Raw genomic sequence first — 19,807 nt, 5'->3', positions numbered from 1 at the left:
ACAACTCATCTGAGGTCAGGCGGGTTGAAGATGACCGCGCTGTCACAACGCCCAGAGGACTGTGGGGAAAATCGCACTGGCTTGTTGGAGGCGATGTCAGCGGTAGCCAAATTAAGCTGAAGTTCGTAAAACCCCCCGACGTGTCGACATCTTTCTCGTGGGGCTGCCTTCTAGCAAATGAAAGCTTAGAACAGTTTTGAGAAAGCTCTGAGGAGAGAACGTGGTCTCTGGAAAACGGGTGACATCTTGGGGGCGCTTTTAGTGGTTTGAGTTTTTACAAAAGAGTGTCCAGCATTTCCTACTTTCTACTTAACTTTCCTGGGACAGCCGCAGAGACCACACGACCTGAGATATTTCCCGGACACTGGACGCATTTCTGACCCGCCCCGCTGAGGGGTTTGAGAAGCCACGGCTGTAGAGCCTGGAATTTGAAACGTGACAAACCCGGGACCTAAGTCCGTGTCTTCCCACGGAAGAGTTTGGTGATGAGTCATTTTTGTAGTCCTAAACTTCAAACTCCTCCATGGCAAAAATGGTCCCTCTCTGACACAGTGGTTGTTAAGAGATGAATTAATCTATAAAAGACGCGGGAGTCAGACTCGAGCGGCGGGGGCTAAAGGAAGCGGCTGGATAGCAAGTGTTCCTTGAGAAGCCAGCGTGGTCTCCGTCCGTGGTCACCTGTCTTCAGTGAAAAGTGACAGAGACTGGTTTTTCCTGCTGACAAATAATTGAAGGGAAAAGGAAGAGTGGAAATACCGAGTGTGGCCTAGCGCGGTGGGCTTCCAGTTCTGCTGAACTGAGGAATCAAAAGCGAAAATTCCTTTTTAGAAGTCTTAACTTGGTCCTCTAAGTGTTTTATTGCAAGTTCAGTTTCCAAAGATATGTATTTTCAAAATTGTATGCTGTGGAGCGCTTGAAATAATGGCCATCAGAGCCTTGGACCAAAGAGTTTAGGCCGTAAGATTTGCGAGCGACTTGCACTGCACGGACCAAGCGGCAACTCAGGCGTCATCACCAGAGCGGCCTGCGGGTCAGATCCACTTTCTGACGGAAGTCATATCGTTTCACGTCCAGTAAAAATGCGGCAGGGGCCCTGTGCTGACCTTCCCATCTCTGAGTTTTCTTCTAGGAGCGCGGGATTCACGGACGGACGACTGTTAGTGCGTCTGTGAGACAGGGTGCCTGCCGCGTCTGTCCTGTGCGCTTGGCCGGGCCCCGTGTGCCCGGGCGGTTCCCCCGCAGCCCAGCATCCCGGCCGCCCCGATAGCGGACATTCACCGGTGAGGGTGGCAGGGACAGAGTGGGGGGAAGGTGGACGGGATCTCAGTCCCTTGGGCTCAGGAGAGAGTCCAGAGAATTCCAGCGTCTGGAAACAAATTTCCTCAAGCTCTCCCCATACGCCTGCCCCTGGGACACCCCCGAGGCCCCAGGTCATGGTGCGGTGCCCGCTTCTGCAGACGGAAGAGAGCGACCGGGGCGCAGCGTGCTTGTCCGTATCTCAGGGCAGTGGCACCTCTGCTGGGTCCTCGCCTGCAGGGAGGCTGAGCTTAGGTGTGTCAGCGCCTGCAGCGGGCAGCGGGGAGAGAGGTCCGCCCGCGGCCTCCGTGTTCGATAGATGTCGCAGCCCCTTCCCGCAGCCTGACTTCTGTGACAATCCAGGGAGGAAGAAGGAGGGCTGCCTCATTTCCTTCTGTCCTTGGCAAGACGCGGACAAAGATCCAACAACAACAACAAAAGAGCAAAATCAAAGGCGGGGACAGCTGGGCTGGCGGCGGGGGTGGGGTGGGGGGGGTGGGGAGCTGCCTGCTGAGGGGGCAGGGGGGGCTCTGCAGAGGGGTCTGAGCAGAGGCCACACCTCCTGCTGCTTTGAGAGCCGTTCTGGGGGACAAAGAAATCATGGCGACCTTTAAGTTTGAAAAATAAGGAGAAGGGCGGAGGGGGAGGAAGAAGAGGAAGGAAGGAAGGAAGGAAGGAAGGGGGGGCAGGGTCCCAGATTTCCGCGCCAGAAGGGAGCTTCAAGGACACTCAGAAGAGCTCCTTTTCACTCAGGTGAACACTTGACGGAAGGTGCTGGAATCCCAGCACAGGAGTAGCTCAGCCAACTGAACAGTGGTCTCCTTGAGGCCTGCGCGCTCACGGAAGAGCCGGGCGTGGAGGGAGGGGAGCTTCTGGCCACGTTACCCGCGAAGGTGTTAGAGCATCGTCAGGCCAGGTTGCACTCAAGATATTCGAGAAAAGAGACAGAGACAGACTGTTTTCCACATCTCAGCGGGGGCAACGCCGCGACCAGATCTCTGCACGTGGCAGGACGGGGGCGATCCTTGTGGAAAACGGCGTGTTCTGGCCCGTCCCCGGGAGCGGCAGCGCGTTCCCCCGTGCTTGCCCGCGGGTCAGCGGCTCAGGGTGATGCCCGACCATCCTCGCCTCACGACGCAGCCTCTGCACCGAGAGGAGTGTCCCCAGGGGTCACTAAGAGGTGACTCTGGTCCTGGCACGAAGAATGTCCAGACAGATGAGAAACTCGGGCTCAGGAGGACCCGGGTCGGTCCAGCTCCCACCTCTCATGGCTGCGTGACCCGAGCCGCCGCACCCTGGCGAGAGCACCCGGATCCCGCCTGCCTCCCTCCGCATGGCCCCTCCTCGGGTCTGTTTTCTGTCCTTTCCTTCTCTGCACTGACCCCCAGCCCGCTGCTGCTCCGTCACCGAAGAGTGTGGACCGTCACAGGCCCGACCCACCGGCGGGGGGTGGCTGCTTGACCCCCAGGGCGTCTGGTCAAAGGTCACGCTGAGTGTTTCCGGAAGGGTGGCGGTGGTGGTTTCTTCCCGGTGGCCGGCACTGCTGTTCACGGCCGAGAGGTGTGACGGCAGCGGGCCTGGCACCTCCCGGCGCCTTCCCCACACGGCCTCGGGCCTGCGGGTGACGGTGCGGTTCCCGAAGCTCCGGGAGGCGGCGCTCCACGTGCTGGAGCTCTGTGCCTGTGGCCCCGAGCGTGTGTCCCACAGAAGCGGGGAGGCCAGAGCCCGAGCCTTCCAGACGCACGCATCGTGACCCTGGCCGTCTTCCCGGCAGTGACGGCCGCGTGTTAAGGACCGCGTGGTGCAGGAGGCTCGAGGACGCCCCGGAGCTGCCGTCGGGACCTGGAATGAGTGGTCGGGTGACCGTGACCGTGACCGGCGGAGGCCTCGGGGCCCTGGCCCGGCCGGCCTTCCTGCGGGGGAGGCGGCCTCAGGCAGACCCCAGCAGAGGGGGCCAGGTCCCCGGGGCCGCAGCTCCAGGGATGGGCCCGGGGACTGGGCTCATGTGGGCCCACGTCTTGCACTGCTGGCCGCTGCTCCCAGGGGCCCAACCCGATGGCGGTGCCTGCCCAGGACCCCTGCTTTGCCAGCCTCGGGGTCGGCCCTGCCCCGGCACCCTCCTCGCAGCATCCTCTGAGGAGGGGCCCTGCCCCTGCTCTCCGAAGTGGCAGTTTGCCGAGTGGTCGCAAATACCAGGCGCCGTAATCCCTCGAGTCGTGTTCTACCAAGTCCCGCCAACACCGAGTCAGCCGTCAGGGCAGGCGCAGGTCAGAGGCTGCGGGCCCTGCTTACGTCCCAGCAACCATCGGGCTGGAGGCTCGTTCTACGCGTGTTTCTGCTGAAAGACACCTGGATGCTCGTTGTTGGTTCGTCAGCGCTGACCTCACGGCCACCGGCACACGACGGGCGTGGGCGGGGCTCACCTGACACACGCGTCACTCGCCGCACCGCGCCTTCCCAACAGAACTCCCCCCCCCCAAAGGCTCAACAACTCCGAAAATGCCCCTCTAAAAAGACTGTGAAAAGGAGCCCGTTTGCAGCATGAGCGCGGTCTTGTCCCCTCAGCCTGCAGAGCCACACTTCTCCCGCCACATCCCCAGGGGCCACACACGCACCGCGATTTGCAACTCTGCTTGAACTCGTGAATGAAGGAGGAAGCTGTGAATACTGGAGAGGCTGGGCTGCTTCCTCGCCCTCCCTCCCGTGGCACCCCTGTACTCCCGGCTCTGGCACCCAGAGGTCCTTGCAGGTGGACGGTGGGCCAGCTGGGAAGCTCAGCGTGGAGGGGGCAGGAGGGCGGCTGTCCCCAGCCCGGCCGCTCCAGGAGGGCCTGGGGCAGAGGCACAACGGGGGCAAACTGCTGGGACTGCTGGGGACACTCCCCCTGACCCCAGACGGATGGACTGGCCTCTTAGATGCGGCCAGAACTATCCCGCCCCGGCAGAGACGCTGCGACTGTCTCAGGCTGTGGTTACGCCAGAGGACAGAGCGGGGCCGCAGCTCCTGCCCCCCCGGGCAGCCCGTGGGGTGGTTACCGTTGCTGGCCCGCTGTCGGATGGTCAGCATCTGCTCTCCTGACAGCTTCGCCTTCTTCATGGCTGACGTGGCTCGCGGGCATCCCGACAAGCTGGGGACAAGACACGGGTGGCATTAGTCACGGGCCTCCGGGACCCCCAAAGCCCTGCAGAGAGAACAGTCGTGAGCCACGAGCGGGGCGTGTCGCCGAGTCATTTCGTCAGACTGGTTGCCGGCCACAGGCTTTTTGCGAATGGGAAACAAGCCAGAGCAATGGGTTCCGCGTGGCCCAGTCCCCGCGCACGAGGGGGGCTGTGTCTGCCTGTGGATTCGGGGACGGTTCTGCACGGGGCCCCGGGCCAGGTCGCCGCTCGCCCCCTTCACCGTGTGCCTTCTGGGGCCGCGTGGCTGTCTATGGAGCGACTGTCTGGCTTTGGAAAACTTCCTTATTACAGAAGGTGTCAAACTTACAGGAGGCCTGAATTAAGATCTGATTTTAAACGTACGAAAGCGGAAAGAGCCGATAACGAGCTCACCCCCACATTCACCGTTCCGTCTCACGGCACATCGGGTCCTCCTGCACCCGCCCTGCCTCCAGTAGAGTACTGGGGGCGATCGCAGTTGTGAAAATGGAGCCCCAATATCATGATCTCAGTGGAATGTTTAAAACCCCTTTGCCACTGACATCAAATGTGTGGCCTCTTTGCAAACTTCCCATCTGCCCCCTGACGTTGCTAACACTCTGTCCCCTCCGGGTGCATGTGCAGAACCGGGAATCTGGCCCCTGTGTCTGTCTGACGACCGTCTTCCCAGGCGGCTCCCTCCCTCCTTCTCTTTCTCACTATGTAAGCGTTGAGGACAATTGCATCCGACACGTTCTGTGGCCCCGAGCCTGGGCCTCCCCACCCTTGCCCCTTGGGGGCTCACTCTTACCCGCCACCGTCCGGAGGGACCGACACTGGGGGCCCCCGCACTCGTGGTTCCCCTGGCACTTTGTGTGTGGATGAAATGGAAACTGTACGTGTGTATGCACCTGTATGTCCAATGTCACATTATATTATATCACGTATGTATAATGTTGTATTTCACCCATAATTCAGGGCCAGATGGACCCTGTTCACAGCCTAGTGATGCTGTGAGGGCTTTACCTGTATCTGTGTCCATCCGACACCCGGTGACAGCGTGGCTTACGTGGTTATTAGCAATACCATGTAACGTCTGTGTTCATGTCGGAGGCTTTCTAAGTGTCTTCACACACTTTTCTCACACGTTTTCTGATGGGGATTAGCACCGTTTGGGGGAAGACGTATCCTTGTACGTCACATATTTTCACGGTCCTGCGTGGTTCACGCCGACGTCCAAGCGGTCTTTGGTCCGCTGTCTGTGAGACGTTGGTTTTCGGTGCCGTGCAGAGTATTCGTGAGAAATCACCACACCTGCTGCTCTTCCTGGGACCTTCCCTCCGTGAGCCGTGTTTGCCGATGGTGTTTCCGGATTTTTGGGGCGTGAGCTCCCAGGGAAAATGCCTCTGGGCCCCCGATGGCATGGCGGGTGGGGGACAGGAAGGCACTGGAGGGTCCCCCGGGGTTTAGTCATCTTGGGGGGGGGGTCCATGCTCCTGCCGGGGACGAGCCTCGTGTGTGTTTGTTCCCCACTGTCTGTCACCACAGTGGCCCGTGACCGTCCCTTCACGGAGCCAGGCCCTCAGCTTGGGTCGTGCCTGTTCAGCCCACTGTGGACGGACCACCGCCCTCCGGCTTCTCCAGAGCAGTGTCCCAGCGGCCGCCTCCACTGTCTTTTCGGGGCTCCGCGTCCGATGTCGGCAAGCGCGGTTCGTCCTGCCTGTGTCCGCGTCTGCCCCGCTGCTAGAAAGCGGGCCCGGCCGGTCACCAGCCCCCGGCTCTCGCATCCTGGTGTCCTCTCCTGTCCCCGCTCAGCAGGGCTGTTCAGAGGCCAGCTTGTTGCCGGCCGAGTCTGGTGGCTCCTGGAAGCCGCTAGCACCAGTGTGGTGCCCGCTGGGTATCTCCCCACCCGAGTTCCCCTGCCCTGACGATAGGGTGGTGGGAACTAAGCCACGCGGCAGTGCGCGGTCGCAAAGCAGCGAAGGGGAGGCATCAGCAGAGTAGACCCACCGGGCGTCTCCGGGGGTGCCTAGAACGCTGCTCCCAGACCCGAACGTGCAGCGGAAGGAACACGTCCAAATTCGGACTCCTCGCCCACACTGCCTTCATCTTCCGAGGCTTCTCCTGGTTTTCAGTGACGCGAAGGGCCAGCTGGGGATGGCAGGCCACCGCCCTGAAGCCGGGAAACTGAACCGGGACTCAGCACCGCAGAGTCATCTGTTTTGCTCAGGCCCACCCACCCGCGCACGGGGACCGCATGACCTCATGGGTCAAATTTGGAAGTGTCCCGTGGCACTGAGCTGGGTGCGGGGCGGGTCCGCGGATCTGGTGGCAGCTCACGCTGGCCTCACTTTGTGGCATGTTGACTCCTGGGGGCCCGGATTGCTGAGGACTCAGGGGAATGTCCCACGCCCGCTGCCTGCAGGGAGCGGACCTGGGGGTCTCGGTGTGGCTCCCACGGGGCCCAGTGGGCCATCATGGGAACACCTCTAATTACAACCGCATCGCTCTGAGTGGGGGTTTGGAAAGTCACGGAGTCTTAGTTCTGGCCGCTCTGGGCATCACTTAACTTGTTGCCCACCCAGCTTGCTGCCTCCCCCCCTCCCCCAGCTCCCCCAGATGTCAGGCACAGGGACAGCACCAGGAAGCCCAGGGTGGGTCCAGGCAAATGCTTCAGAGGGAGGAGGGACATTCGGTCAGGACATCGGCCCCAAACGGACGTCCTTCAGGAGAATCTTACAGCTGAAAATAGCTAAATTAAGGGAAAGGCTCCGGAAGGTACGGCTGAAAAGACCCGGGGGCGGTGAGGGTGGGTCGTGGGAGGAGGACAATAAGAGCCTTGTGGGCAGGTGGGGTGTGCTGCCCAGAGGCCCAGAGAGCGGGGGCGGGGGGCCGAGCATTTAGGGACGGAGGACTCTCGGGGACCCGCACGCGGGGCTGTCTGTGGCTCAGAACTCGGCCCGGAGGCACACACCCAGATGCAACCGGCCTCTTTCCAGCCACGTTTTACCACCTGGACACTTGATTTACTATTTGCTGTCTCACCTTGCTGAACGGCCCCCTTCCTGTGTGACTGTCACCTGAGAGAGAGGAGATACACTCAGTAACGGGGCCTGCAGTGTGGACGGTCAATGGTCACAGCCATCCCCACCCCCGCTTCTGCTGACTCACGAGCAGGAGGCTTCGTGTGGGGGGAGGGGCACCAATGTCCCCGCTGAACTGCCTACTGGGCTTCCTGGCTCTCTAGGGTTTCTAGACCACCTGCCCCCAACGTGCGGGGAGGGGGTAGGAGGCTGGTACACTGCCCACGGGAAGGCTGGCCGCCCCGGGGCAGGATGGTCACCCTGGTAGGAGGGTCACCCCGGCAGGAGGGTCACCCTGACAGGACAGTCACCCTGGCGGGAGGGTCACTGCGACGGGATGGTCACCCCAGCGGGACAGTCACCCCGGTTGGAGGGTCACCCTGGTAGGAGCATCACCCCGCAGGAGGGTCACCCCAGAAGGACGGTCACCCCGACAGGACGGTCACCCTGACAGGATAGTCACCCTGGCGGGAGGGTCACCGTGACGGGATGGTCACCCCAGCAGGACGGTCACCCCGGCTGGAGGGTCACCCTGACAGGACAGTCACCCTGGTGGGAGGGTCACCATGACGGGATGGTCACCCCAGCAGGACAGTCACCCCGGCTGGAGGGTCACCCTGACAGGACGGTCACCCTGGTGGGAGGGTCACCGTGACGGGATGGTCACCCCAGCAGGACAGTCACCCCGGCTGGAGGGTCACCCTGACAGGACGGTCACCCCGGTTGGAGGGTCACCCCGGTAGGAGGGTCACCCCGGCAGGAGGGTCACCCTGACAGGACAGTCACTCTGGCGGGATGGTCACCCCAGCGGGACAGTCACCCTGGCGGGAGGGTCACTGCGACGGGATGGTCACCCCAGCAGGACGGTCACCCCGGCTGGAGGGTCACCCTGACAGGACGGTCACCCTGGTGGGAGGGTCACCGTGACGGGATGGTCACCCCAGCAGGACAGTCACCCCGGCTGGAGGGTCACCCTGACAGGACGGTCACCCCGGTTGGAGGGTCACCCCGGTAGGAGGGTCACCCCGGCAGGAGGGTCACCCTGACAGGACAGTCACTCTGGCGGGATGGTCACCCCAGCAGGACGGTCACCCCGGCTGGAGGGTCACCCCGGTAGGAGGGTCACCCCGGCAGGAGGGTCACCCCAGCAGGACGGTTACCCCAGCGGGAGGGCCTGGGTCTGGGTGCTGGGTGGCCACAGAGCATCGGGGGCCCTGAAGCAGGTCTCTGGTCCTGGCTCTGCTGCTCTGGGGGAGACTGTGGGGCACGGTGTCCCCTCCACGGCTGCTCTCATTCCTTCAGGACGCCTTCTCTAAACTCAGCAAGCGCAGATCTGAGCCGAACCCCCTCCAGGCTCGGGGACCTTCCCCTGGGTGTGTGTCCCGCTCTTCCCTCGGTGATTTTCCTTCTCCTGTTTTCTCTCTTTTCCTACCTTCGCAGATCCCTGTGAGCTCCGTAGGAAGCGTCTCGATTCTTTCTCTGTTTTGTTAAATTATCTTCTTTTCTCATGTTTGTAATTTAAGAGAGATTTCCTCGACTTTATATTCTGACCTTGTAACTGAACTTTTTATTTCGCTTGTCTTTGTTTTAAAAAGATCTTTCTTGTTCTCTTAATTTTTCTTGGATTAGGAATATAATAATTTGTTACATTCTGTTTATTCTCCTTTTCTGATGACAAAATTTAAAAAAAAATCTCCTCTTTCCAGAAATGCCTGTTTTCTCTGAGCTTTTCTTTCTCTTTATGCAGTTTCTCTCGATTTCTGTTACGTTGCTTAGCGCTTTCCTTAACCAGTTGGTCGTCCTTGGCTGTTCATTCCCATGGCCCCAGTATTGCCAGTTGAGGCCTGTCTTTGGGGCCTGCGGATGTCTGTCTGGAGGTCGCAGGGGTTGCACACGGGCTGACGCGGTGGCCACAGCAGGTTGGGAGCAAGAGGCGGAGGGCCCCACGCCCCCCTCCATTCCTGCTTCCCACGCACCTGGGACCCCGTCCCTTCTGCTGGGGCGAGGGGCGCACGAGGCCGGGCTCCTGGAGCCCCGCTCTCCTTACAGAGATTTCCACCTGGTGCGATTTTGGAGCCCGCCCCGAATCCCGCCGCGGGGTCCGTGGCGCCCGCGGGCCGCGTGCTCACTTCTGGTCCCCACCTTCCTGGGTCTGTGCACCTGCGTCCGCCGCCTCCACGGCTCCCGCTACTCGGTGCGAGTGACGGAGCCCTGTTCGCTTTCTGCGTTCCCGCTGTTTTTTTCCTGGGTTTGTAAAATGAGAGCAGGTCGTTTCAGCAGAGTTTTGAGATGGTGCAGTGACCGGGATTTTCCCTGGAGGCGGCTGCTGAAATCGAGTGCAGGGAGGACATCTGTCCGTCCGTCCGTCTGTACGGAGTGCGCTCTTCTCTTCTCTTCCTTTCTGTGGGTCACAATGGCCGGGAGCCCGGCCACTCTTCCTCCTCAGCGAGGAATCCGGTGTGATGAGACCCCAGGCGAGGCCACGGGTGAGGAGGCCACAGGAGGACGCCCGGCCCAGGGGACGGAGGCAAACGCTGAGTGGGTGCCCAAGAGACCGCGGCCCCCAGCCCCTCACGGGGACAGAAGGAGCCCCCGAGAGGAGGCGCGGAGTGTCCCGATGGTGCAGCAGCAAGACGGGAGCCGGGATCTGACGGCCACAAGCCGCCACTCGGAGAGACACAGCCCCTGTCCCCTTGTCCCCTTGTCCCCTTGTCACCTTGCTGAGCCCGTTGGGTTTTGTGGTGCGGGAGCTCATCCGAACAGGCGGTGAGGACGCCGTTGTCTTTCTGTCTGTCCTTCTGCTCACTCTCAGGAAGCTCAGAGCGAAATCCGGCAGAGTTATTACTGTGGGTCAGCGGTCCCCTCAGAAAGATATGCTCATGTCCCAGCTTCCAGAACCTGTGAGCAGGGCCCTATCCGGACCTTCGCCGATGTGATCAGGCTGAGACAACGGTATGCCGGCCAGTGACAGGTGTCCCCTAGAAGAGGGACGTGCCCTGTGCCCGTGGTGCTGGAGCGGCCGGGAGGACAGCCCGGAGCCTTTGGAGGAAGCCCTGCCCGCATCTTGGTGTTGGACCCCTGGCCTCCAGGGCGCGAGAGAACACACGCCTGCGGCCTCGGGAGCGTGTCAGGGCGGCCGCGTGCGCGAGCTTCTTCCGTGTTCCCACCCCTCCCTGTTCCGTGGACGGGAGCTTTCCCGAGTGGGACACCGCAGGGGGCAGGCCGGCGCTCCGGCGACACGGGGACGCACCTCGGGAAGGGCCGGTGGCCTCAGTCCAGGGAGGGGGCTGTGCGCGTCCTACCCCCGCTGAGCCCGCACCGGAGGAGGGACGGCGGGAAGGCACCACTGCAGCAGCTGTAGACGAGAACCCCAGGGTGGCTCCAGGGTGCCCCCACAAGGGGCTGCACGTGGGTCCGCATGTAAACTCAAATCGTCCGAACCAGTCACACAACAGAGGCAGGGACCCTGCGGGGAACCGCACCGATGGCTCCCAGCCCCACAGGTTGGTGGCCACAGGCCTGGGTGCCTGTCCCCAGGGTCCTGGAGGGCTGGTCCTCCTCCTGGGCAGCTGCCAGGAGGCTGTGGGGGAGGAGAGGGCACAAGGGGTGTCAGTGGCTCCCGGGAGGGAGCAGGACCCCCCCCCCCCGCCGCCGGCTGGGAGCCCCGAGTGCTGGGTGTCCATGGGGCTAGCTCAAGCCGGGCAGGGAGGGCTGAGGCCAGGGGTGGTGGGTCCCAGAGACCCCAGGACACAGGAATTTCAAGGGACAGAGAGGACAGATGTCTTTGAGCACCGGTGGCCACTGTCAGGTGGTCCCAGTGCCTCTGCCGAGGACGGAGCGCGCGGACCGCTGGAGGCAGCTGGTGGGGCGCAGGGGCCACGAGCAAGGACACCTCGCCCCCGGGCGCAAGAAGTGTGCCCTCGGAGAAAGCAGGGGGTGGAGGCAGGACCCCAGGTTACGTGCTTGCCTCGCGGGGAGGAAGCACGGACACGAGCACAGTCATAGAAGACACACAGGCTTGTAGAACTGTGCAACACAATCACATTCACAAAACTGCTGTATCCCCAAAACCTGCGGTTTGCTTACGGGTTGAGGGTCGTGTCGCGCTGGTCAGAAGTGGCTGGAGACAAGAGGGTCCGCGGGGGCCGGCTGAGCGGCGACCTCTGACCTAGAGCTCCGAGGTCTTTGTGCCGTTTGGTTTTGTGCTGTTCTGTGTTGGTGTTTTAATTCAGATTCACTCCCATCCTGGGACTTTAAAGCTTTTAAGAGTTCCGTTTCTTCGTCTGTTTATTGGAGATAAAAGCGAGCTCGTTTGCGTTATCGGGTTTTGGCTTGCACGTTGGCTTTCCCTACTCAATCCTAACAGGCTGCGTTTCTTGAGGCAGAGACGGTAGGAGAGATTTGTTTCTCTAAAGACCCTGGCGCCGTGGCCCCGACAATATGCTGGTGGGGGCCGAGCGCTCAGGGGGACCCTGGAGTCCCTGCCCCCGTGCCTGGGCCCCTGTCGACCCCTCCCTGGGTGAGCGGTGCTTGCAGCAGGTGGCTGCTCCTGCGGCCATCAGTCTGGACACGGGGGTGGGGGAGGTGGGGGGTGGGGGAGGTGGGGGAGGGGCCTCAGTCCCGGAGCCTCAAGGCACGGGATTCTGCCAAGACCCCGAGTGAGTCTGAGGCGGACAGTGAGCTCCAGGTGGGGGCGCAGACCTTGATACCTTGATTTCAGCCTGGTGAGGGCCCGGCAGGGGCTCCCGCGGCCGGGCAGGTGTCCCGCGGGCAGGAGCAGAGCCGGGAGCTGGCTTTACGGCCCGGGCTGCGGTATCTGTGGCACCGGCTGCTGGTCAGGCCGCCTGGAAGGGAAGTGAGCCTCCAGCAGCCGTCGAGTGCGGACTGGGCCCGGGGGCAGAAAGATGTGGTGCGGGTGAGACGTGGGTCCAGGAGGGAGGGCCGAGCACCCCCCCCCACCCCCCCAGCAAACACTGCACGTCTCCCATCCTCTTCAGGCCGAGGAGGCCACAGGCGTGACCTCTCCCTTCTGACTCTTCACGGGGCCCGTGGGGCTTGCGGTTCCGGGTAGGTGCTGGGCCCACGTTTCTCCCTCTCAACTGCTTCCCGTCAGACACAAAACGTGGAGATTAAGATACAGGAGTCAGACGACAGGGTGCTTTCAGGGGACAGGGGTCAGCACGGGGTCGTGCAGAGGGGACCAGTCCCCCGGGGCGCGTCCGGACCCGGGCCCTGGCGGCCGGCCGCTCAGGGCCCTGAACTCAGATCTCCCGTGCGGTTAGGGGACCGGCCAGGCCACCTGTGCGGGGGGTTCGTCGTGTGCCCCAGTTGGGTCCTGCCCGCTGCTTCGGGGTGTGTGCAGGAGGAGGCTGTGTGGGCGGCTCTCGCCAAGGGCACGGGGCCCACGGCCCCGCGTGCGTCCCCGCAGGGGAGAGCGGTTTCCTCAGCGCGGCCTCACGGTACCCCTCTTGCCGGGGAGCCCCGGCCCCGCGAAGGACAGGTGCCCTGCAGGGTGGACGCTGCCTCCCGGCCTCCTCGGCCAACAGAGCAAATCCAAGGCCTCGAGCAGAACAGAGCGTGGAGGCATCTTTCCGCAGATGACGCCACCGGGTGAGACGGCCCCGTGGTGGCCAGGGGGGCGTGGGGGCACGGCTGCCTTCCCGGACGCGGGCGGGGGTCCAGCAGATCCCCGTCCCGCCTGGCAGGGCACCTCCTCCTTCCAGAGAGCGGCCACCTCAGCCCCTCCTTCCCTCCTCCCCTGGGACAGAAACCTGCAAGTTAGGGGACCTCTCTTCTCATGCTGTAAAGAAAAGCCTTCAGTAAGCTTTTGTGACCCCGAAAACCCCGGCCACGGCCTCCCCGTTTCCTCCTGTGGCAGCAGCGGGGGGAGGGAACTCAGACAAGTGTCCTTGTGACAAGGGTGAGGGCCAGGGGGCCGGGCAGAGTCCAGAGGGAGCATTCCAGAAGCGACAGGCCCCCCGGCTTCCTCCACACCTTGGATCACAGTTACTAGACCCGTGAGTTTTCATTCCTCCAAGCGGTGGAAAGCGGTGGAAGTTGGATTTGTCATCGAGGAACCTCCTTGCGGGTCCTCTGTGCACACGTGTGGTCTTGGAGGGAGGGGCGAGCTCTCAGCCGTGAGATGGCTCGCTGCACAGGCCGCCACCTCCGGCTTGGGCACGGGCAGGGCCGTGCCAGCTGCTGACGCCCCCGAGGCGGGAGAGGTCTGCCCCGCTCCGCCTCCCCCGTGCCTCACGAGGAGCAGGTGTCTCGCCTACGAGGAAGCTGAGCTGGCCAGGTGGCCGAAGTGCTGTTCCCAACGCCTGCCAGGGTTCCCGCACTACAGGCGTCCCGGGCCCGTCCTGCAGGTATACACGACGGTCCCCGCGTGATGCCCCGGGCGGGACCTTCTCCTTCCTGGCAGCGTGCCCGCCGGAGAGTGCCTTCCCTCCTTGGTGTTGGTTGTCTGACCTCTGAATCTCAGGGTGCGGTGGCTCAGTGATACGTACGTTTGTAAAAAATTTAGGGCTTCTCAATACCCCATGGAAGCCGGATAAGGATAGAGCTTTCCTCCTCTTGGGCTCCTAGACTCCATCCCCCAGCGTCCCTTGGGGAGACTCCATCTCCCAGCGTCCCTTGCATCTGGTGATGCTATGGCCTGGGTCTCCCTATGGGATGGATGTGGGGGAGGAGCTGGGTCCTCCTCCGGATCGTGGCGGGAGGTGACTGAGTACAAGATAACTCCGGTAGGAAGCACTCAGCACGGGGAATGATTTTTAATGCAATTCTCTCGGGAAGTGCCAAGCAAAGTGAAATTCTGAAGAAAGCCAGCTCCCTGTGTGGGATGGACTAGAAAGAAGCTGAAAATAAAATAAATCAGGTTGTCGGATCCAAGTGGGAAAGTTTAAGAGGGTCTAGGGTGTGATCTTTTTGAAAAAAAGTTCATTTTGGTCAAGCCCAGTGAAAGATACGACTTAGTTCCAAGGTTGCGTATTTTGTTTCCAGGGTTAGAACCAGTGACTTTAATTCTGTAGACTCTTCCACTGTTCCTTGAAGGGCAGTAAGGTGGAGGGGATACTCACACACAGAGAAGCAGGTTCAACAGCTAGGGACACCCACCTTCCCCCCCCCCCCGCCCCCGGCCTCCCGCACCTGTGCCCCAGGATGCACAGTGGCCTCCCCAGGCAGCGGGGCCCCCGGCAGAGCTCTCTCCCTGTGCCCTGCTTTTCCACCTCATGCCCCTCACCCCCAGACCGTGCTGGAACCTCTTGCCTCGGGACCCGTCACACCTGGAAAGCGTTCCTGTCTCGGAGGAGGCCAGGCTGCTCGGTGCACCCAGTGAGCCCCCTGCTGCCTATTTTCACCAGAGCTCTGACCACCTCAGAAAACGTATTCCGTCACTCACGGAGGCGGGAGACCGTTTCCTAAATGCTGGTATGCGGGGACAAGTGAGGTGCCCTGGATACGTAGAAGGGGGAAGAAGCCGTTGCAACGGAGCAGGGCAGACCCTGCAGTTACCGGGGAGCGGGACACACAGGGCACCCTGCGTGGACAGGGGAGTCCGGCCTGTTTCACCACCTGGATACAGAGGCTCAGGGTGAAGGGGAGCCGCACAGCTCGGAGGAGGGGCCCCGGAATGCAGGAGGCAGGCTGCCTGGGTTCGAGTCCTGCCCCGTCACTTAGACACACAAGTACTTAACTCCTGTGGCCTGAGTTCTGGTCTACAGACCAGGAATGTTTACAAACCGGGCACGTTATGGGGCCTAATTCCATGGGTTCTTATGAAGATGACGAGGGTTAACATCGCAAGGTATTTCGAACTCTGCTTGGCGCACGACGAGCCCGACATCATGTTGAAGGACGAGGAGGCCTTCGTAGGGCAGGTGGGGAAGTGGAGGAAAGAGCATTGTAGGCAACGGGAAGGCGCTCAGAGGCGGAGGGAATGGCACTCAGCAAGGCTGGCAGGGAGGGGAGCGAGGTCCCCGGGCGGAAGCCCAGGCACCAGGTGGGGGGAAGGCGGGTGCCGGCTGGGAATTGTGTCGCTACCGCCGGGTCAGCGGGCTCCTCCCGGCCTCCCCGCCCTTCCCGGCCTGCCTGCACCCCGCTCCCAGTCACCCCTGGGGCCCGTGCCCGGGCTGTGCCAAGCTGCTGCCTGCTTTCCCCTCCCGCACCCTGCTGGCTGCTGGGACAGGGCGTGCCGCCCCTTTGGGGCCCCCTGGGCCGCCGTCCGCTGCCCACCCACCCCTCCTCCTCCTGCCCCACTTGTCGTCGTCCTGGCCGGGCTCCCACCTCCCGCAGCCGGCCTGGGTCTTCAGTGTCTTACTGTCTCCCCCATTTTCCCCTTCTGGTAACACATGGATTCTCTCTTCCCGAGGCCATGCCTCGATCATGGGCCCTGGGGAGATACGTGTCTCCCTCCTGAATCTCTTCTACCAGTGGCCACATCCTCACTCCCCACCCTGACACCTGCCCTCTGCCCTCTGCCCTCTCTCAGGCTGGCTTTGGTCCCAGCTGTCCCCATCCAGGTTTTCTGGAACCCTCTCCACGGCCCCCTGGGAGGTGCGTGTGGCCACTGCTTCGGGTGACAGCACTCGTTTGGCTCACAGCTGGCCTTCGAAGTGACGACGGGGAGAGCCGGTCCGTCCCGGATGCTCGAGAAGCATCTACAGATCACGAGGGCCTGTGCCGCATCGTCAGAAGACAGCGACTTCGGCTTCCCGTACTGCTGGAGGGTTCGCAGTATGTCCTGATAGAAATGTCTGATTTACATGGGAAAGTATCTGGGTTTTCATTCTAAACACTGCTGTTTTAGGAAGACTCGACCAATCCTGAAGAAAAATAAGACATTTCCTATGCCCTTTACATGAGCTCTGCTGGGGACACGGGCTGGAGCCCCCCACCCTCCCTCACAGGGTGGAGAGTTTGCCTCCAACGGTTTCGCGGCAAGCGGGAACTGTGGGGACTGTGGCGCGCAGAGCCCCTGGGGCTCTGACCGTCCCTGTCCCGGGGTGTCCGCGGGCTGTGACCTCCCAGAGGAGGAAACTGGGGAGAGCGACTCGGAGGGCCTGGAGGCCACAGACGCGTGTTCCCGCTCGCCCGGTGCTTCTGTCCCGGCACCGTTAGACATGATCTCTTGTCACCTATGAAGGCTGCCACACTTTGGAGGAAAAGAGGGATAACGGGAACTTTGTGTTTTCCCAGCACAGGGGGTGTATCAGGAACCCCACGTCTCAATGCGCCAAGGCCGTCTTTCTGGAGACTCCTCCTCGCTAAGACCTTAAAGGTTTGGGGCGACAGCTGGCCTGTCACCCCACGAGGCCGGGGCCACAGCCTCCAAAGGCTGAGCCTTCAGACACTCTGCTCAGCTAACGTCTGCACGCTTTTCCAATTCTCGCCCGGGAATTGTCCAATTCTCGCACCTTCTGGGAATCGCATTTTGCCTACCCGATAAAATAAATGAGCACTTGTTCAGCAGATAAAAACTGCAGGTCAATAGACAATAGGGTGTGATTCAGCCTTAAAAAGGAAGGACATTGTGACAGCTGCAACACACGGTGAATCTTGGGGACGCTGTGCTCAGTGAAATCGGCCAGACCTAGAAGGACAGACACTGGCTGATTCCACTCGTCATACGTCCCTGGAGTCGTCTGATCGTGGAGGCGGAGGGTGGACGGTGGGCACCGGGGCTGGGGGAGGGGGTCAGCCTCGGTGTTACTGGGGACAGAGCTGCGGTTTGGGAACACGAGAAGCTTCTGGAGATGGTGGGACGGTTGCACAAGAACCTGAGTGGCCTTTCTGCCGCTGAGCTGTGCACGTAAAGGTAGTTAAGACGGTAAGACGTGCGTTTTACCTCAACGTACACACACCAGTTCAGCTCTGCGCTCGGTTCTGTTCGTCCCCTTTACCCGCGTGCCGCCACCCTGTTCCTGCACAGACGCCGAGGGCCTGCAAAGGCATCTTAAGCGCCCGGCACCTGTGGGGGCAGAGCGGCGCCGACAGGCACGCCGACAGCCCTCTTCCTCCTCGGGGACGACTGAGACGCCAGCTCACAGCGCGAGGATTCGGCCGCCGTGGGAGCGCGAAAGGCAGGGCCCCTGACTCAGCGCCCTGACGCGTCCCCCCTCCCAGGTCCTCTGGAGGCAGGGTCATGGTGGCCAGCGCCATAGTCTCAGCCTCGTGCAGCAGGGCTGGTGGCCCTCAGGCTGGGTGGGCGTCATGGGTCACATCCGGGACCCTCTGTGGCTCCTGCGGGGACCTGGGCAAATGGGCAAAAGGGGGCGCCTTGGGGTCACTGCCTGTCCTGGGTCCCAGCGGACCTCGGCGTAGACCCTCGTCCCAGTAGCGGGAGTGGGGTCTGTCTGTGCACGGAGGCAGAACGGACGCCGTGTGGGCCCCGAGCATGTGAACGCCTGCAGGCTGTGGGGGCCCCTCCGATCAAGGCCAGCCTCTCCCAGGAGACACCAGGCCGCTGGCCTTGGGCCGTAGGCTGAGAGATTCGGTCAAGGAGAGCCATTCGTGTTTCCTCTCTGTCCCCTGACCCTGTGTGAGTTCCTATCACGGCAGGATTCTCTTTCACAGTGAAAACGTAACCTTCCTTTCAAGGGGCATCGAAAGGCTCCGATCCACACGTTCCTGCACATGCCGTGACCCCTTCCTGTTTGCGTGGAGGCTTCTGTTCATTCTGGCCTGGACACGGCTTACCGCATTTCCCCTGGCGTCCTCCAGCCTGCTTTGCAAGAAGCTGGGGACACGTGGCCCGACCGATTCCACTGCCTCCGCGATCTGTCTACACCACCCACCCCGACTCTTCCTCGCAGGGCCCACCGAGTGGCATTTGACTCAACAGAATAGGCCGCTTCTGCTAAGACAACCTAACTGCACATATTTCTTTTAAAATTAAGCGAGTACAACTTAACGGGTTGATTGGCTGTTCTGGAAATGTCCTGATCCCCTTTTGGCCCGGGCATGCAACATGAGGTCCCTGTGCTAAAAACCATCCTCCTTCCCGGAGTGAAGGGCCTGCCTGCAGTCTCTAGGCCAAACGAACAAACCTGCAGATGCGCGTGTGTGTGCAGCTACAGCGTGCGTCTTACTGTGGATCCCTATCCGGGACTTTGGTAAACGCCTGTCCTGAGGCAGAGATGGGAATGAGGCGAACGTCTCAAAACACACTCGAGGGTTTTCCTCTCTTTGCCTCAGGAGATCATGAGTTGGTGGCACCTTTGCACCTTTTCTCTCTAAACGAGCCTCGCATCGTGCTGGCCGTGACCCGGGACAGGCGGCCACTCACCTCCGGTGTGTGAGGAAGCTGCCGCTGACGTGGCCCGACCCGTCACATCCTGGCGTGGGACACGACATGCCCTCCGTCTTGACCGACTTCCAGGAGAACTGGGAGCCATTGAGGTATCCGTCCTTCTGTCTCTTGGCGGCCAAGGGACATCCTGACGCACTGCGGTGGGAGGCGTACTTCCCGGTTATGTGGCCCTGGCCGTCGCACCCAGGAACGGGACATCTGGGGAGCAGAAGACACGCACGTGATGGTCGTGCCACCATATGCCTGGTGGCCTCCACAACGAGGTCGGAAGAACCTGGCTTGAGGAAAAACCCATCAGGCTCTGCTCCAGCAAAGGAAAAGGACAGAGAAAAAGGCCCTGAAAGTGCCACCTAGTGGAGAGCCGAGGTAATTCCTCGCGTGGAAACGCCTGGTCAGCCACTGACCCCAGGAAGGCGGTTTTGGGGAGAATGTCTGTGTTGGGGAGGAATGTTGGATGTCGCAAGTGAGATGCAGGCATCTGTTGAAAAGACCCCCTTTCGGACAGAATCACAGCTCTTTCGGTGGAGGAATGCAAGGCCAAGGAGAAATTGCAGGATTGGTTTTTAAAGGCGATTGTATAAACCCGTGGTTTTTCTCAAGAGCTAGAAAGCGCGTTCTGTTTGGCTGTGTTCTCCCGGGGCCATAAAATAGCCTCCAGCCAGAGAGGGTGTTAAGCAGGAGGCAGAGATTTTAATTAAGTCTCCTGGAACGGTGTCGGCACGTGGTACCCCATCAGTACCTTTTGGGGAATAGGTAGGAAAATCATTGGCTGCAGCTGGAGGTCAAGGGCAGGCTAACCCCGCTCCTGAACCTCCCCGGGGCAGTGACGGCCGTGGGGCCGAGGACGCAGGCAGACCACCAACGGTTACCGCATGGAGGTGCGACTTCAGCGCGCCTCACCGGCCCGGGCCGGCGGGTTTCGCATGCGTTTTTTTAACGGCAGAGTTTACATTCTACAAAATTAGTGTAACCTGATT

The 19,807-nt window shown here is 61.5% G+C and overlaps 1 protein-coding gene and 1 long non-coding RNA gene across 5 annotated transcripts in view; one reads left to right on the top strand and one right to left on the bottom strand.

Annotated features, from left to right (window-relative positions):
* The window catches only part of MYT1L (myelin transcription factor 1 like), a 145,982-nt gene that overhangs the window by 10,492 nt on the left and 115,683 nt on the right, over nucleotides 1-19,807 (bottom strand). For all 4 annotated transcript variants that reach the window (XM_047098342.1, XM_047098344.1, XM_047098343.1 and 1 more), the window contains exons 16-17: nucleotides 18,807-19,028; nucleotides 4,332-4,423 (exon numbers count right to left, since the gene is read on the bottom strand). In XM_047098342.1, coding sequence (XP_046954298.1) covers nucleotides 4,332-4,423; nucleotides 18,807-19,028 — 314 coding nt within the window. The remainder of the gene's footprint in view (nucleotides 1-4,331; nucleotides 4,424-18,806; nucleotides 19,029-19,807) is intronic.
* The window catches only part of LOC124525760 (uncharacterized), a 33,500-nt gene that overhangs the window by 5,719 nt on the left and 7,974 nt on the right, over nucleotides 1-19,807 (top strand). The gene's annotated exons all lie outside the window — the stretch shown is intronic.

The sequence above is a fragment of the Lynx rufus genome, unplaced genomic scaffold (assembly GCF_022079265.1).
Source record: "Lynx rufus isolate CCGP_SWC_20201006 ecotype Redwood Valley unplaced genomic scaffold, mLynRuf1.p SCAF_47, whole genome shotgun sequence".
In the NCBI taxonomy this organism is placed as follows: Eukaryota; Metazoa; Chordata; class Mammalia; order Carnivora; family Felidae; genus Lynx; species Lynx rufus.
Note: the sequence above shows the minus strand (reverse complement) of the source record. Positions and strands in the feature narration are given on the sequence as shown.